Source organism: Lasioglossum baleicum, chromosome 15, assembly GCF_051020765.1.
Source record: "Lasioglossum baleicum chromosome 15, iyLasBale1, whole genome shotgun sequence".
Lineage (NCBI taxonomy): Eukaryota > Metazoa > Arthropoda > Insecta > Hymenoptera > Halictidae > Lasioglossum > Lasioglossum baleicum.
Window position 1 is genome coordinate 10,168,964 of NC_134943.1, and position 16,643 is coordinate 10,185,606.

Here is a 16,643-nt window from a genome sequence, read left to right on the forward strand (position 1 = left end):
CATCTGGGTATAGCTGTATGTCTTCGATGTATTGTAGATCAAGGTTCAGTCTTCCGGGTCAGGTTATTTCGGAATAACACTGGGATTAGGATTGCCACCTTTGTTAAAAGACACCTTTCACATATAGACTACCTGGTTATGGCGTGTTAGATGTTTCTTCGATAGAGATCAAGGCTGAGTTTTTGGGGTCAGTTACGAAGTGATATGGCAGCACTATCTTCGTCCTCTTCACAGAATAACACTGGGATTAGGATTCTCATCTTTGCTCAAAGACACCTTTCACATATAAACCACCTGGCTATGTTGTGTTAGGTTAATCTTCGATGGAGATCAAGGTTGAGTTTTTCGGGTCAGCTACGAAGTGATATGGCAGCTCTATCTTCATCCTCTTCACAGAATAACACTGGGATTAGGATTGCTACCTATGTTCAAAGACCCTTTGACATATAGACCTGGCTATGGTGTGTTAGGTTAATCTTCGATGTAGATCAAGGTTGAGTCTTTCGGGTCTGCTACCAAGTGATATTGCAGTTCTACCTTCATCCTCTTCACAGAATAACACTGGGATTAGGATTGCTACCAATGTTTAAAGACCCATTGACATATAGACCTGGCTATGGTGTGTTAGGTTAATCTTTGATGAAGATCAAGGTTGAGTGTTTGAGGTCAGTATCGAAGTGATATGACAGCTCTATCGTCATCCTCTTCACAGAATAATACTGGGATTAGGATTGTCATCTTTGCTCAAAGACACCTTTCACATATAAACCACCTGGCTATGTTGTGTTAGGTTAATCTTCGATGGAGATCAAGGTTGAGTTTTTCGGGTCAGCTACGAAGTGATATGGCAGCTCTATCTTCATCCTCTTCACAGAATAACACTGGGATTAGGATTGCTACCTATGTTCAAAGACCCTTTGACATATAGACCTGGCTATGGTGTGTTAGGTTAATCTTCGATGTAGATCAAGGTTGAGTCTTTCGGGTCTGCTACCAAGTGATATTGCAGTTCTACCTTCATCCTCTTTACAGAATAACACTGGGATTAGGATTGCTACCAATGTTTAAAGACCCATTGACATATAGACCTGGCTATGGTGTGTTAGGTTAATCTTTGATGAAGATCAAGGTTGAGTGTTTGAGGTCAGTATCGAAGTGATATGACAGCTCTATCGTCATCCTCTTCACAGAATAATACTGGGATTAGGATTGTCATCTTTGCTCAAAGACACCTTTCACATATAAACCACCTGGCTATGTTGTGTTAGGTTAATCTTCGATGGAGATCAAGGTTGAGTTTTTCGGGTCAGCTACGAAGTGATATGGCAGCTCTATCTTCATCCTCTTCACAGAATAACACTGGGATTAGGATTGCTACCTATGTTCAAAGACCCTTTGACATATAGACCTGGCTATGGTGTGTTAGGTTAATCTTCGATGTAGATCAAGGTTGAGTCTTTCGGGTCTGCTACCAAGTGATATTGCAGTTCTACCTTCATCCTCTTCACAGAATAACACTGGGATTAGGATTGCTACCAATGTTCAAAGACCCATTGACATATAGACCTGGCTATGGTGTGTTAGGTTAATCTTCGATGAAGATCAAGGTTGAGTGTTTGAGGTCAGTATCAAAGTGATATGACAGCTCTATCGTCATCCTCTTCACAGAATAACACTAGGATTAGGATTGCTACCTATGTTCAAAGACCCTTTGACATATAGACCTGGCTATGGTTAATCTTCGATGGTGATAAAGGTTGTGTGTTTGAGGTCAGTTATAAAGTGATATGGCAGCTCTATCGTCATCCTCTTCACAGAATAACACTGGGAGTAGGATTGCCACCTTTGTTAAAAGACACCTTTCAGATATAAACCACCTGGCTATGGTGTGTTAGATGTTTCTTCGATGGAGATCGAGGTTGAGTCTTTGTGATCAGCTATGAAGTCCTCATTACGCAAATAGACTGGGGTAATTGATTAAGATCAACACTAGGACTAGGATCGCTACCATTGTCGATTAATAAACGAGAAAATAATATTGATAACCGGACGTATTAAAGGTTGCAAGTGGTGTTAGATCAACCCTTAAGGTTTTCAACAGCTACGTATACGGTGTTCCTCGGAAACAGAGAGGAGGCTGGAAGGATCGCGATGGATCTGGTCTGGGGATGGTTTTTCCGGTGGGTTTTGAGGGTGCATGCGTGAAGATCGTTCGACGGCTGCACTTCGTAGAATGGAAGGGATAATGGAGGTTCGTGCATCGCAACTGAAGTAGTCGTTTGGCTTCGGTTGACGCTGCGCTGCAGCGTAGGACACATGCACCGCGATTCTTGATTGCGTATCGATTTCGAGCAGGTACGTGTGCGATTGAATACAGCTAGTGCGCCACGTAGGGGAACCTTTCAACGTGCGAGCCCGGTGAAACGGATTGGTCGCTCGTTTTCAATTTAGTTCAAAATATCATCGTCAAAATGCAACATTCTCCTGTCTGCCATGAAATAAAAACGATCAAAGTTGATTTGGAAGGTGTAGGTTGAAAAACATATGCGAAATAAAAATTCGAACGGATCTAGCTATGTCGTTAATCGATATGGGAACATGAAAATTCAAAATGGCCGACCAACGAGGGATCCCCTTCACCATCGGCCTATCCGAATCCACTCGGGATTTCGAAGAATATATTAAATCATTTATTAAGAATCGTAACGATAAAATCTACATAAGGAACAATGCAATAAGTTACAGTTAACGTTAATCCTAGAGATTATTGTCCTCCTCAGGTAGCAAAGAAGTTCTGCTCCGTAGTGACGCTTGTGGGATGTCTGCTGTAGAAAATCAGCGAATTATTTCCGAGAAACAGCAACTCTTTTATAGTTAATAATGGAACGAGAATAATCACCGATAGATAAGCTCCCCGATCTGTGCTTTCGTATCAACAAAACAGCTACAGTGATGGCTGCCACAGCGACGGCCACGATTCCCAGAATTCCCACCATGGTGACGTAATTTGGCAATTTGGTAGATTGCTCGGACATCGCGTAGCAAGGTGAGTCTAAAGGAAACGACGCTCGAAATAGAAAGTTCAAATACAAACTAAACAAACGAGATATTCTTACCTGTGCTCATGAGACAAGCAATAGTATCATTATCAGTTCCATTCGACCTTTGGAAGCACAGAGTCTCGTTGCTGATCTCGACCCAGCAATTATGGTAGCATAGTGGACTGCTGGAGAACACGCTGTCGATGGTATCGTTCACGCTGGTGGCAACGATCGTTCTGCAAAATCGCGAAGAGGTTCGTATAAATAAGTTCCCAGATTCTACAAAATATTTTCAGATATTGCTATATCACTCGCGCTTATTATAATGAAAATTCCGCTAACGTTCCTTGTTACGTTCGCTCAGAGGGAGAGTATCAAAACGTTGTCGTTTAACCCTTTGCACACCGACGTGCGTCGAGTGTGACTCGACGGAAATTTTATTCACAGCAGCTCTCATGTCGAGTGCGACTTGACATTTTTAATCCTTTCGCAACGAATGTCGATATACTGACGCCATTACGAATATAAATCTCATTGCTGGAGTTGAAAACGTGTGATTCAACGTGCGCAATAACAGAACAGTACATATCACTCATTTTTAACCGACTTCGAAAAAGGAGGAGGTTACTCAATTCGATCTGTATGTGCCTTTTTCCGCTTTTTTTTTCATGGATGGACCAATCGGAACGAAACCTTTCGCATTTTGTAGGTTATGTTTCCCGATTGGTCCCTTGGAAACAAATTTTGCATTTTTTCACTCTTTGCGGTTTTTATTGCAAATAACCAATAAGACCGAAAAACCATCCTACGGTGTTCTACAAATTGTGCTCGTTCCACTAAAAAGTGTGAAATAAAAAGATTTTATAAAAAAAAATTAAACCCCGACTTTGAAAAAACGCACTAAAATAATGCACTAAAAAGTATGAAATAATTTCCACTTAATCTATGTGAATACACACGAACTTACATACAATAAAATCTTCTCGGAGGCGGCGCAAAATTGAAAAATTGAAAATCCTTAAATTCTTCTACATGCTTTCACACGTTAATGTATCTTCCAATGAAATCATAATCAGCAATATCTGTCATTTGGAAAATTTTCATTTTTGCATCGCCTCCGAAAAGATTGTGTTGTATTTAAGTTCGTGTGTATATTCGCATAAATTAAATGGAAATTATTTCGGGTCCCATGGAAATCACCGACATTTTCCTCGACACGGTTTTCACCGACAACGAATTTGATCGATAATGATTTTGGCCGACAACGAATTTGATTCACAACGACTTGAGGCGACCACAGTATGTATTATCATACAGTATTATCACACACACATATTGTGGTCGTCTCAAGTCGTTGTGGATCAAATTCGTTGTCGGTCAAAATCGTTGTGGATAAAATTCGTTGTCGGTCATAATCGTTGTTGGCCAAAGCTATTGTCGGTCAAATCTGGAGTTGGTGAAATATAGCCGTGTCGGGGAAATTTGTGTCGGTGATTTCCATGGGACCCAATTATTTCATACTTTCTAGTCCGTTTTTTCGAAGTCGGTTTAACTTTTTCGTAATCTAGTTCTGACATAAAAGTTGTACGAAACATTTGAAAAATCTGCAAAACAATTCAGGATGCAAAAGGTTAACGAACACAATTTCAATCTCGATCACTTGGATAACACTCACGCATTCAGGTGCTCGTTGTCCCGTGGAACATGAACGACGCAGAAGGCTGGCAGGTGACATCTAAGCCCGTTCCATCCGTAAAAGCACTCGCAGGTGGCGTTTTCCGTGACGCATAGTCCTCGGTCATTGCAGTTGTCGTCGCAAGCGCTGACGCAACCGGTGTCGTTGTCTTTCCTGACAAACCCGACGTCGCAACGGCAATCGCCAGGCGAGACGCACCTGCCGTTGTCGCAGTTGCCGCAGTCGGGTTCGCACACCTGTTTCGCGTCGGGTTCGACGAGTTTGTACCCTTCTGCGCATTCGCAGACGCCAGGAGCAACGCAGCTGCCATTCGAGCAAGACTCGCAGACAGGTATGCATCGCTCATCGTCGTCCTTCTCGAACCCGGGGTCGCAGGTGCACAGATTTGGCGCCTCGCAAGTGCCGTTTGCACAGTCGAACGTGCACACCGGCTCGCAGGTGAACTTCGCAGGGTTGTCGACGTACCTGTCAACAGTTTTAAATCAAACGAACCGCATAGAAAGTTATTAAGGGGTTACGCCACCACACCGAGGCGGCCGAAACGATATCAAAGTTTACGAATTTTTTTCTCCAAAAGTATGAATGTGACAATTTTGTTATTATGATATATGGTTGGGGAGAAAAAAATGAGTAAACTTTGATATCATTTCGGCCGCCTCAGGGTGGCGTTACCCATTAAGGGGGTGGACTCTCGTTTCTCTTCTCATTTCTGGATAATGCAAAGATGGGGATTTTCAGTAGTCAAAAGCTCAAAACCTCAAAAACCTCAAAAGTTCTATTTTTACGTTTACGAGACGTAATTTTCATTATCCGGAAGCACGTAGCTGTCGCAGCTTCATGAAAAAGCTATAGTGAAGTCGCGATCTAGCTCTCATAGCCTGTTCCGTGCGGAGACAGAGATTGTGTAGGGAAACTATTTCTTTATGACAGCGTCGATCGCACCGAAAGTACAAAAGATGCCGAACGTAGAAGGCAGCTCGAGCTTCTTGGCCCCTCGCGGGGATGCCCCCCACTGGAAGGGGTAGGCGAAGGGACAGTGATCGTGGAGTTCCTAAGGGAGCTAGATCGTGACTTTACTGTACTTTCGCAGCTGTATGGTTCCGAGAATAATGCAAATTATGCCTCGTAAACGTAAAAATAGGACTTTTGGGGGCGATCGCGGCTTGGCTTGATCTTTTATCTACCATTTTTACCTACTGGAAACCCCCATCTTTGCATAATCGAGAAATGAGAAGCCGCATCCCGCACCGTTGCAATCCTAGAAACGAGTTTACCCGTTAAATATTTCGTTGAAAAGCAAGTTAACGCACCTGTGGCCGTCCTTGCACCTGCAGGTGTCAGGTGCTACGCAGACCGCGTTCTCTCCGCAGGGCTGAACGCATGTTGGCACGCATCCTAATCCGTCCTTCAGCTCGTAGCCTTTATTGCAACTGCACTTGTTGGGCGCGACGCAGGTTCCGAACTTGCAGGGGTCGTCGCAGATCGGAGTGCATGCCACTGCACTGTCCTGGCTCAGCAGGTAGCCTTCGTTGCAGGTGCAGTTGTTCGGCGCGACGCAGGTGCCGTTCCCGCAGGGAATATCGCAAATAGGTGCGCACACGTTCGGTATTGCGGACGGCTCATATCCTTCGTGGCACTTGCAGCTGAACGAATGGGAGCAGTCGCCGTGCTCGCAAGGCGGGTCGCATACAGGCTCGCAGTCCGAGTGGTTGCCATTCGCAGGTTCGTAGCCTTGCTTGCACTTACAGATACCTGGCACTGCGCAGTACCCGTTTCTGCATCCCCCGGGACACGATGGCGTGCATCCGACTTGGCTCGGGATTGCCTATTAATAGGATTTTCAATAATTGTGCTGTACCAAAAGAAAGCATAGAAATTTTCTTTTACACTATGATCTTTAATGAAAGTACTAGATGACGTTCTCGAGGGTGACTTGTTAGTTCACAATGAAGATTGCTGTCACTGTTGAGGGTTCCATTAAAAAGTGTTTAGCCATGAACCATAGATTTTTTTAAATTATGCAATAATCACCGGTCGGCAATGTGTTAATACAGGGTGGAAATCATAAAGCGTTACAGACGAATATCTCCAAAAATATTGATTATATGTAAAAATGTTTCAGATGAAAGTTGTTCAGTACCGAGAGGGACATCATGTGTTGGGATTTTTATTTATCCCGATGGACACTTCAAGGTGAAGAGAAGGTCACCTTGAATTTTTAAATTGGAAACACCTACTTTCTGTATCATGAATCGATAGACTATCGAATTCTGAGTAAAAATGTATTGACCTCCATACGTCCTGAATCTAATAGTTAACGAGGTATTATCGAAACAATTTGATTTCTTCTTTGGATAATATCTCGTTAACTGTTAGGTTTAGGACATATGAAGGTCAACACTTTTATATTCAGAATTTGATACTCTATCGATCTATCGTATAAAAAATAGGTCTTTCTATTTAAAAAAAGAAAGTTGACCTTCACCTCACCCTACAGTGTCCACCGGGAAAAATAAGAGTCCCATCACATGATGTCCCCCTCGGTACTGAACAACTTTCATCTGAAAAATTTTTGCGTAATTATCAATATTTGTTTGAGATATTCGTCTGTAACGCTTTATAATTTCCACCCTGTATATTATTACAAGACTGCGGTTCTATATGCATTTATGTCTTGTGAAAAGGCTGGAATATAAAATTTGATAGAATTTTGTACAATTCTTATTTGTTCTAGATCTACGAAGGCTGTTCCCATTAAAAATAGGATTTTATTTCATTCCGGTTTCTTAAAATTCGTCTACAAAAATTGGAAAATGCAGAAACATCCGCAGTCTATTAATTACAATAATATAATTATTGGTTCGCGAATTACCTTTTCGTACCCGTCCATGCAGGCGCACTCGCCGGGCCTGATGCATTCCGCGTTGGATCCGCAGTCTATGCAGAAGGGCTGGCAGACGTGTTTCATGGTCTCGTCGCCGTCGAAGTAGTATCCATCGTAGCAGGTGCATTGGCTGGGAGAAGTGCAGACCCCATTGACGCAGGCCTTCTCGCAGAGGGGCTCGCAAAGGAACGTGGAGCCCTCGGCTTTCCCGTAGCCATAGTCGCACAGGCATGTGTCTGGAGCGATGCAGGTGCCCCTGACACACGGCTCGGAGCAGATCGGTTCGCACACGGCCAAGGAAGAGTTCGTCTGGTAGCCTGGATCGCAGGCGCAGACGTTAGGTCCCACGCACACGCCGTTATAGCAACCCAGATCGCACTTGGGCTCGCACTTGAACGGGTTCTCAGGGTGTCGCTCGTAGCCCGTCTCGCAGGTGCACACGTTCGGCGACGTACACACGGCGTTCACGCAGGTGGAATTGCAAATCGGCTCACAAGTCTGCGGACAGTTCGTTGCCGAGGTATTTCAAACGGTCAGATACAGAAAATCTCCGAGAACCAAGAAAATCTTAACACTAAACCTACCACAATCGGTTAAAATGACCGGTTTCAGATTTTTATTTTGCAATTATTGAGATTATAATAATGATTTCATGAGGAATGGTTGTATAGATATCTTTAGTAGAGCACGTATTACAATAGGGGCCGCACGAAGTCTAAATAAAATTAATCTTGTCATTTTTATAAGGGAACAAGTGCTAGTTACTTTTAAGACTTGGTAGTAGGGATGGGATCAAGTACCTCGCAAACAGGTTCGAACCTTGATTGATGGAATTCGAACTCTCTATAAGTACTTCAAGAAAAAAAAATAGTACTCCCAAGTTTACTCAAACCTTTGCCAGACAGTTTCGAACCCTTTGCAATTACTGTGGTAAACGTAAATAATATTTGCAAGTATACTCGAATTTGGTCGAACAGTTTCGAAACAATCGAAATTTTTATGAATATCGTTACAAATTTCCGTATTCTTGCACGCTCCGTGGCAACGTAAGGCTGTTCCGGCGCGGCGGCGTCTGTTTACTTTTTTTGTAAACACGCTGTGGAGATGAGAGAGAAAACGGGGTCTCATAATTTTACATGCTTCTACCGATGATTGCAGTTTGGAATGTACTTTGCGACAAACACTGATATATTATATCGAACATTATCTAGGTGATGTCGAGAACAATCATTTGTATATGTTAACTGCATTATTGGATCCACGATTCAAAACATTAGCTTCTTCTAAAGATGAATCTATCCCTCGAGCACGGGATGCCTTGACTGATATAGCCACTAATTATATTAATAATGATAATTCATCTACAACACGTGATAGTTCACAGACACAGATGTCCGAAAATCGGCACAATAGCGAATTATCAATTTGGTCATCCTTCGACAATGAAATAGCAATTACAAATAATACGATACCTATATCATCGTCTGCTGTGTTAGAAGTGGAAAATTATCTAAAATCACAATATTCAGAACGCAAAGAAGACCCGTTATTATTTTGGCGTGAAAATTCAAACAAGTACCCCATTTTATCAAAAATTGCACCTGACTATCTTTGTATAATGGCCACTTCTGTACCTTCAGAAAGAGTTTTTTCAAAAGCAGGAAATATCATGGATAAAAAAAGAAATAGGATAAAACCAAGTATTGTAAATGAAATATTATTCCTAAATAGTTACGAATTTAATCAAGAAAGTGCTTAAAACCTACTATGCAGTTTTGATTTCCAAGATTCGAGTACTACTTGTGAAAGTTTCGATTACTTTCAACATCGAAGTACTTATAAGTATCTTTTCGAAACTTGTAAGTACTCATTTCGAGGTTCGATAACTACTTGTATACAATGAATACTTTTCAACTATAATCATTGAAACTTTTATTGCTTTTAAGTAGTAATCGAAACCCATGAAATGAAACTTGGTTATTGAACTTGACTCGGATTCGCGAGTACATACTTAACTCGATCCCATCCCTACGCGGTAGGTTCAGTGTCAAGGACTCGCGAGATGTATTGTGTTCGCAAAAGGGTGAACGCGGTCTCTAAAATAGCGAATTTGATTTGTAAAGACGCGAATTTGGTCTGTGTTAGGGTGAATTTGGTGTGGGAAACCTGCTTTTCCACGTTATGGAAGTAGCCATCGTTGCAGGTGCACTCGTTGGGTCCGGAACAGTATGCGTGTAGCTCCTCGCAGTTGCTGTCGCAGATCGGCACGCAATCGGAATCCGACGCGTCCAGCCTGTATCCAGGATCGCACTCGCAGATGTACGGCTTGTTGCACTTTCCGTGTTCGCACAAAGTGCAATCGGCCTCGCAGACGTGGTTGCTATCCCTGGATTTGTGAAAGAATAGATGGCACATGCACTCGTTCGGCGAGAGACACCTCCCGTTCTCGCAGGGCGGATCGCAGACCGGGTTGCAAAAGCCGTTGTCCCATTCATAGCCTGCGCAGCATTCCTTCACCGTTTTATAGGCGACCTCATACTGAAACGTCGGAAAATCGCGTCAACGAACGATCGATTCACGTTCCAGCCGCCGCACCGTTCTTTTGTTCTGGAACTTTACACTACAATATTCTCCTGCGTCTGCTTAAAAAGGATACCGCACCGAAAATGGCTGAATTTGAAATATGTTGTACCTTTTGGGTCACTGAACAAATGTATGTCAGGCAAAATGTCAAAAAATGGACAGTTTCGTTGTATCAACCCTTCAAAAGCCTGAGGCCAGACCAGCAAAGATACCACTTTCGGATCAATGCGGTTACCATTATAAGGGAACAATATGAATTTTTAGTGAACGAAATAGGTAAAGAATAATTGTTTATGACAGCATTGTTTATAAACAATTTGAAAATGTCATTATTTGCAAGAACCGAAGATAATAAATAAGACAACAGTTCGAGTTACGTACGACGTAGAATTAGATCCCGAGAACGGACCCAGCGAAAGAATGAAAAATCGGGACGGGTGAACGAACTATCCGAAGCCTCCTTTCCTCCCGATTCCCGGTTTGGCCGTGTCGCTTACCTCTTTCCTATAGTTCCATCGAACCTTGGTGTTGTAGAATATCCCCCACTTCTTCTCGCGGTACGTCTCCTGATACGGGACCAAGTGCGTCCTCGTGTAACTGCGAACGTAGTTGGGTATCTCGGTATTGAACCCGGTTTCATAGGATCGAACGGTGGACGCGAGAGGGATGCGATTCGACTCACCTGACCACTTTGTCGCAGTTGCCATTCGAGAAACCGAGCACGAGCAACCTGGCGTTAACGGCGACTTCGAGTAGACCAATAACAACGGCGACCGAGAGGAACCTCATCTCGTACGACGTATCGTTGAACGAACGTCGGGACTGCGACTAATCGCTCGTCGTACAGCAACGACGCGCTCTTGCGTTCCTGCCCGCGTCTCCTCCAGACGCAAAACAGGAAGTCGAGCGATATCGCTTTTCCGGACAGTCGGGATCCCCCGAACGCCTCGATATGAGCTCTCTATCAGCCGTTTCCATACGTTCTTTACGTTCGTTTATTCGTCCATCAACTTTACAAAAATTCCATCGACGTCTACCGGCGCCTAGCAGCCCGTTCATGCTTGCTACTTTGTACCGGACGCGCGCGCGCGCGCAACATCGAAATAATCGTTCCAACACACAAGCTCTCCCTCTCTCTTTCTCTCATACGCACTATCTCCGCGCGCTGGTCGAGGCGGGTACTTGACAGAGTCGTAGCCGTGTACTGGCGCCTAGCAGTCCGCTTACGGTTTCTACTTTGCACCGGATGTGCGCGCAACATCGTAATAATCACTCTTGCACACAATCGTTCTATCCGCTATACGAGGCGAGGCGGGTACCCGACAGGGTCGTGGTCGTCTACCGGTGCCTAGCAGCGTGTTCACGCTTGTTACGTTGCACATCGCAGTAATCTAACGTCTCACGGGTCGAGTCGGGTACCCGCCACGAGGCGATCGTCGTCTACTGAGCGAGAACGCATCGTTGTCTACCCTTGACGCCAGTCTCCTTCCTGTAGCCGATGTTACAGATGCAGTAGTTGGGCGCGGTGCACGTGCCGTTGGGGCATCCACCGACGCAGATGGGCAGGCATCTGGAGCCGGTCAGGTCGTCCGGGTCCATGACGTACCCGCGTTTGCAGCGGCACTGATTCAGGCCGACGCAATCGCCGTTCAGACAGGGAGACTCGCAGAGGGGTTCGCCGGGTTGGGGGATTCTAGGTGGTACGCAGCGACCGGACTGCGGGTCGACCGTGTACCCGGCTTCGCACATGCAACGGTTCGGGCCGACGCACCTACCGTACTGGCCGCAGCCGTACTGACACATGGTGGGGGACTCTGTGGGCCTTGGCTCGGGACACCTGCCGGTCTCCGGATCAACAACGAGTCCGTAATCACAGATGCAAAGGTCGGGTCCGACGCAGACCCCGTGCGACCCGCAACCGTTCCTGCACTGGAACGAGCTCACCGCCGGAACGCATCTGCCGGTGTCCGGGTCCACTCGAGAGCCCACGTCGCACACGCACCTATTCGGGCCCACGCAGGTCCCGTTCGCACCGCAACCGTACCTGCACAGCGGCCCGGTACTCGACTCGCCAGTCAGGGGCACGCAATCGCCGTTCAAGTCGCGAACGAACCCGATCCTGCAGTTGCACACATCCGGTGCAACGCACTCGCCGTTCGGGCATCCTCGCGGACATTCCGCGACGCAGCTACCGGAAGCATCGTTCTTGTAGCCCGGACTGCAGCTGCACACTCCCGGAGCCACGCACTTGCCGTTCAGGCATCCTCGAGGACACTCCGGCACGCAATCGCCGTTCGAATCGCGAGCGAATCCGTTTCTGCAGTTGCACACGCCTGGTGCAACGCACTCGCCGTTCTGGCATCGAGGACATTCCGGAACGCAGCTGCCGGAAGCGTCATTCGTGAAGCCAGGACTGCAGCTGCATACTCCTGGTGCAACGCACTCGCCGTTCTGGCATCCTTGAGGACACTGCGGTACACACTTGCTGGATTGGTCCAGACTGAAGCCTCGCCTGCAGTTGCACACACCTGGAGCCACGCACTCGCCGTTCGGACAACCCTGAGGACAGTCTGGCACGCAGGTATCGGAGGAGCTCATAATGAAGCCTGGCCTGCACTTGCACTCGCCTGGGGCAACGCAGTCTCCTCCCACGCAGCCCTTGGGACAGATGGGAGCGCAGGTCTCGGTGTCTCCTGGTGGGTTCGCGTACCTGGAGAACGTGGAATATTTAGTAATGACGAACGTTGGCGTATATGAATTTTCCTTTATGTCGATCGTAGATAGTGCAAATAAACATTTAATTATTTCGGCGCCACAGGTTCGATCAAATGTTACTCACTAAGCAATTTTGCAATTTAAATTGTTCTCGACGTTTCGATCCAAATGTGGACCATTTTCAAGAGAAATTTTGCGTCTGTAAAAATACTGTAAGCTATAGTAATTGTTCAACAAAACCGGGTAATACCCATAAAATTTTGACATACCTGCTAAGTGTAAACGAATTATACATATAAATTTACTGATGGAACTTTTGAGAAAACTCCATGCCGGTAGACGTTAAGTCAGAACAAAGGAAGAACGCTATCGATGACTATCGAACGATAGTCAATCAGAACACAGAGATCGATGAGTTCTCAAATCAATATTTGGCGACAGTTATGAATCATGCCGGTCCACCAAAGCCACTTCACATGTGCTTATATACCATGTAGGTGTTACGGTAAATTAATAATTGACATTCAGAATATTTGAACCAAAAATTACATACAATTGCTCTTGTATGTGAGAACACTAGGTGTTTAATTCATGGGTGAAAATAAATAATGCAACTTATTATGTGGAAACGTCATCATGAACACATTACTGGTTTAGTAATGCTGCGTAATATTCATGAATCTTAGGAGTCTCGTACCTAAGATTTACGCTATGCTGTTAAGCATATGAATAGTTTCAAGTAGCAGTCTTTGTTGCAGGTTAGGTTCTCTGTCAATGATTTTGGCATTCTCAAAATCAAACGCATGGTCAAATTCTACAGAATGTTTCGTCAAGGCAGTGTGCTGTGATGGAGGCAGAAATATAATATGTTATGTTATTGTATATACTATGTTACAACTTTTTAGTAATGGCAATTTATCTTTTATTGGTGGAAACCAGTAACTCATTCCACCGAGTGTGTAAAACCTGTATGGCTGAGTCTATCGGAACGTTAGTGAATAACGCTGCAACATCAAGTGAAACTAATTGTGAGTCCTCAGGAATCTGAATGGTTCTGAGTTCATTCACAAGTTGCCAGCTGTCAACAGTGTGATATGGTGATTTACCAATAATTTTACATAAAATAACCGAGAGGAACTTAGACATTTGATCGAACCTTTGGCGCCGAAATCACTAAATTGTTTGTTGGCGTATGCGCGAATTAACAAAATGTCTAACACACCCTTCGCGACAGGTACACACGCCAGGCGCAGTGCACTCTCCGTTGCGACAGTTCTCGCATGCAGGTACGCATCTCTTCGGTTCGATCAGGGATGCAGGATCCGGGGAGGGTTGCAGCACGTAGCCAGGCTTGCACCTGCAGACCCGAGGAGCCACGCAATCGCCGTTGTTGCAACCACCGGGGCAAATCGGTTTGCACTCGCCGTTCACCTCGTCGAAGCCCAACTTGCAGGCACACACGTTAGGGGAGAAACAGTATGCATCCTTCATGCAGGGCATCTGGCAGAAAGGCATGCATACGCCATCTTGAGGGAACCAGTTCGTAGGGCAGCTGCATTGGTCCGGCGCGACGCACTTGCCGCCGAAACAACCCCGGGGGCAGCGTGGCTCGCAGGAGTCGGACGTTGCGTTTTTCTCGTAGCCGTCGCAGCAGTCCAGGATAGTGATCATTCCGTTCGTCTGTTGATGGATACGAGTCGTGAAATATTTTCGCTTTTCTTTTTCTTATAATACATATCCGGAGAAATGAATCTACTGCATAATTCCACATGGATAGCAACTTTATAATCTCAACAATCGTAAACTAAAAGTATCAGGACGCGTCCCGTAAACCTAATGTTACAGAGCGAAGTGTTACGAAATGAATCTGACTATTTTTATTTTTGCAGCAGATATACGTAAAATTGAGATAACGAAAATGTTATCGTTGTCGATGTAGATATAGTTTATACGAGTTATACTATGCATGTAATGCCAGATACGAAATTTGCGAGTTGCTTAGAGTAGTAAATGTGCATTTACCGTTCCATCGTCAGGTGTTGTCGTCGAGGGAAGAGTGTTGTGCGGAAACTGTCTCGTGACGTTCAAAGCCACCGCATCTGCGTAGCTGGAAGTACATATACATACGTAGTATGAAAACATAAACGGATCATCGAGCTCACGTTGCCGTGATAACGACGGGGCCAAAGGTTACGCGTTCTTACGCGAACATCGGACGCTGCGTTTCAATCTATTCTAATTCGAGCGACCTGCTCAGAACAGGCCCGGTTCTCGAACGTTCGCATTTACTCCTGCATTCTTCAAAATTTTTTAAACGAACAATTACCGAAACTTCTACAACATATGCTCGTTCTCACGAGGTCTTTGTTTAAAAAATAGCACCACTGATCATTTCCGAACAAAACTTCCAAACTAATCTTTTCTCGCACTCAAAGCTATTTTAATTTCAAAATCGTTTTGTTCGACCTAGAACGTATTCTGTTCTACTGGACTACCGGGACCGTTTTCTTATACCACGCACGAATTTTGAACAATATAGTGAACGCATACGAATCGAAGGGTCGATTTCAGGAGGGAAACACGTGCGCAAAAGGAGATGTAACTCACGGCATGGTCTTGTAGCAAAGTCCAGCGATGGTAGTGGCGTTGTTGGCGCCACCCTGGCCCGGTCTATCCCCTTTGACACCTGTGCGGGCCCGATGCCCACCCTTCACGCCTTCGACCGCCATTGTGTCGACGGCGAAAAGCGTGAGCAACGACGCGCATACGATCACCGTTGTCCGCATGTTGATCATGTGAGCGCGGATAGAAGACTGGTTTCTTATTTTCGTGCGAGCGCGATCACATCGATCCCGATAACACCGAGCCGAGCCGGGGTCACACCGCCTTTACCATCTTCCAGCGATCCCGGCTGCGTAGTTGTTCGCAGAAATGTTTATGGATCCGCCAGCGGCGAGATTGACCGAGTTCATAGAAAACAGCCTCCAAACGCACACAGGGACCGATCGGTCAGATTTTTCTATTCGCGTTCCTCCAATACACCGTTCTACATGCAAATTTGCAAAACATCGCTCGCAGACTCCGCGTAACCTGAGATCATCCTCCGCTTCTCAGAATCCCTGCTGCCGGAACTGCTTTGCATTACAGTTAGATATTAAACAGGGATATGTTTACAGTTGGTAGACACTTGCTGCTGAAGACCTTGGATCGCTCGTGGTTAGAAGCAAGCGGTTTTCAATGTACTGCCTTTTTTCCTTGCATCCGCCTTACGATTTATTTCGAGAAGACTCCCGTCAGAACTATTTTAGTTTCGAAGGATAGAAATATGTCGTTTGTCTTGTTAGGTGTCAGTTAGCATCTCCGAGACCTTGGATCTCGTACAGGTGGAATAAATCGGCTGTCTCGACCGTGTCATATTTCTTCTTACTCCATTCTTCAGGATTTCCCTCTTGCCAAGGCTGCTTTGATTTCGACATTGATTTTCTAGCGTGAAACAGTCCCATTTCTCTTGTTACACATCTGGTCGCTCGATGGAAATGAACGAACCATATCGACAGTACCAGATCGTATAATTAGAAGAATTTACAAATTGTATTATTTTTACTGAACCATCGTCCAATCAATCGTACCGCCACGTTCTCGCTCTACGAAACATCTAGGCCTCGGCGAACCGCGTCGACGCGTCCCCTTTAATTGGTACAAAGGCGGCAGGCTGAAAAACCTG

General features: G+C 45.2%; 1 protein-coding gene across 1 annotated transcript; it reads right to left on the minus strand.

Annotated features, from left to right (window-relative positions):
• Window positions 1–2,667: 2,667 nt before the first annotated feature.
• On the minus strand, window positions 2,668–15,714 carry LOC143216183 (uncharacterized). Its single transcript, XM_076439024.1, has 14 exons — window positions 15,527–15,714; window positions 14,942–15,026; window positions 14,142–14,599; window positions 11,646–12,914; window positions 11,441–11,569; window positions 11,050–11,165; window positions 10,702–10,988; window positions 9,788–10,159; window positions 7,610–8,119; window positions 6,048–6,562; window positions 4,717–5,202; window positions 3,117–3,277; window positions 2,900–3,052; window positions 2,668–2,825 (listed from the first exon to the last, which is right to left on the minus strand). The coding sequence occupies exons 1-14, from the start codon at window positions 15,712–15,714 to the stop codon at window positions 2,758–2,760; spliced, it is 4,797 nt and encodes a 1,598-aa protein (XP_076295139.1). The 3' UTR covers window positions 2,668–2,757.
• Between the last annotated feature and the right edge of the window lie 929 nt (window positions 15,715–16,643).

Bases quoted from the DNA above. Each gene is read 5' to 3' on its own strand.
- LOC143216183 (XM_076439024.1), bottom strand. From the start codon at position 15,714: ATGATCAACATGCGGACAACGGTGATCGTATGCGCGTCGTTGCTCACG. The intron at 12,915-14,141 runs GTGTGTTAGACA...CACGTTCTCCAG, and splicing joins GTGTGTACCTGTCGCGAAGG to GTACGCGAACCCACCAGGAG. The intron at 2,826-2,899 runs GTGATTATTCTC...GATTTTCTACAG, and splicing joins ATCGGGGAGCTTATCTATCG to CAGACATCCCACAAGCGTCA.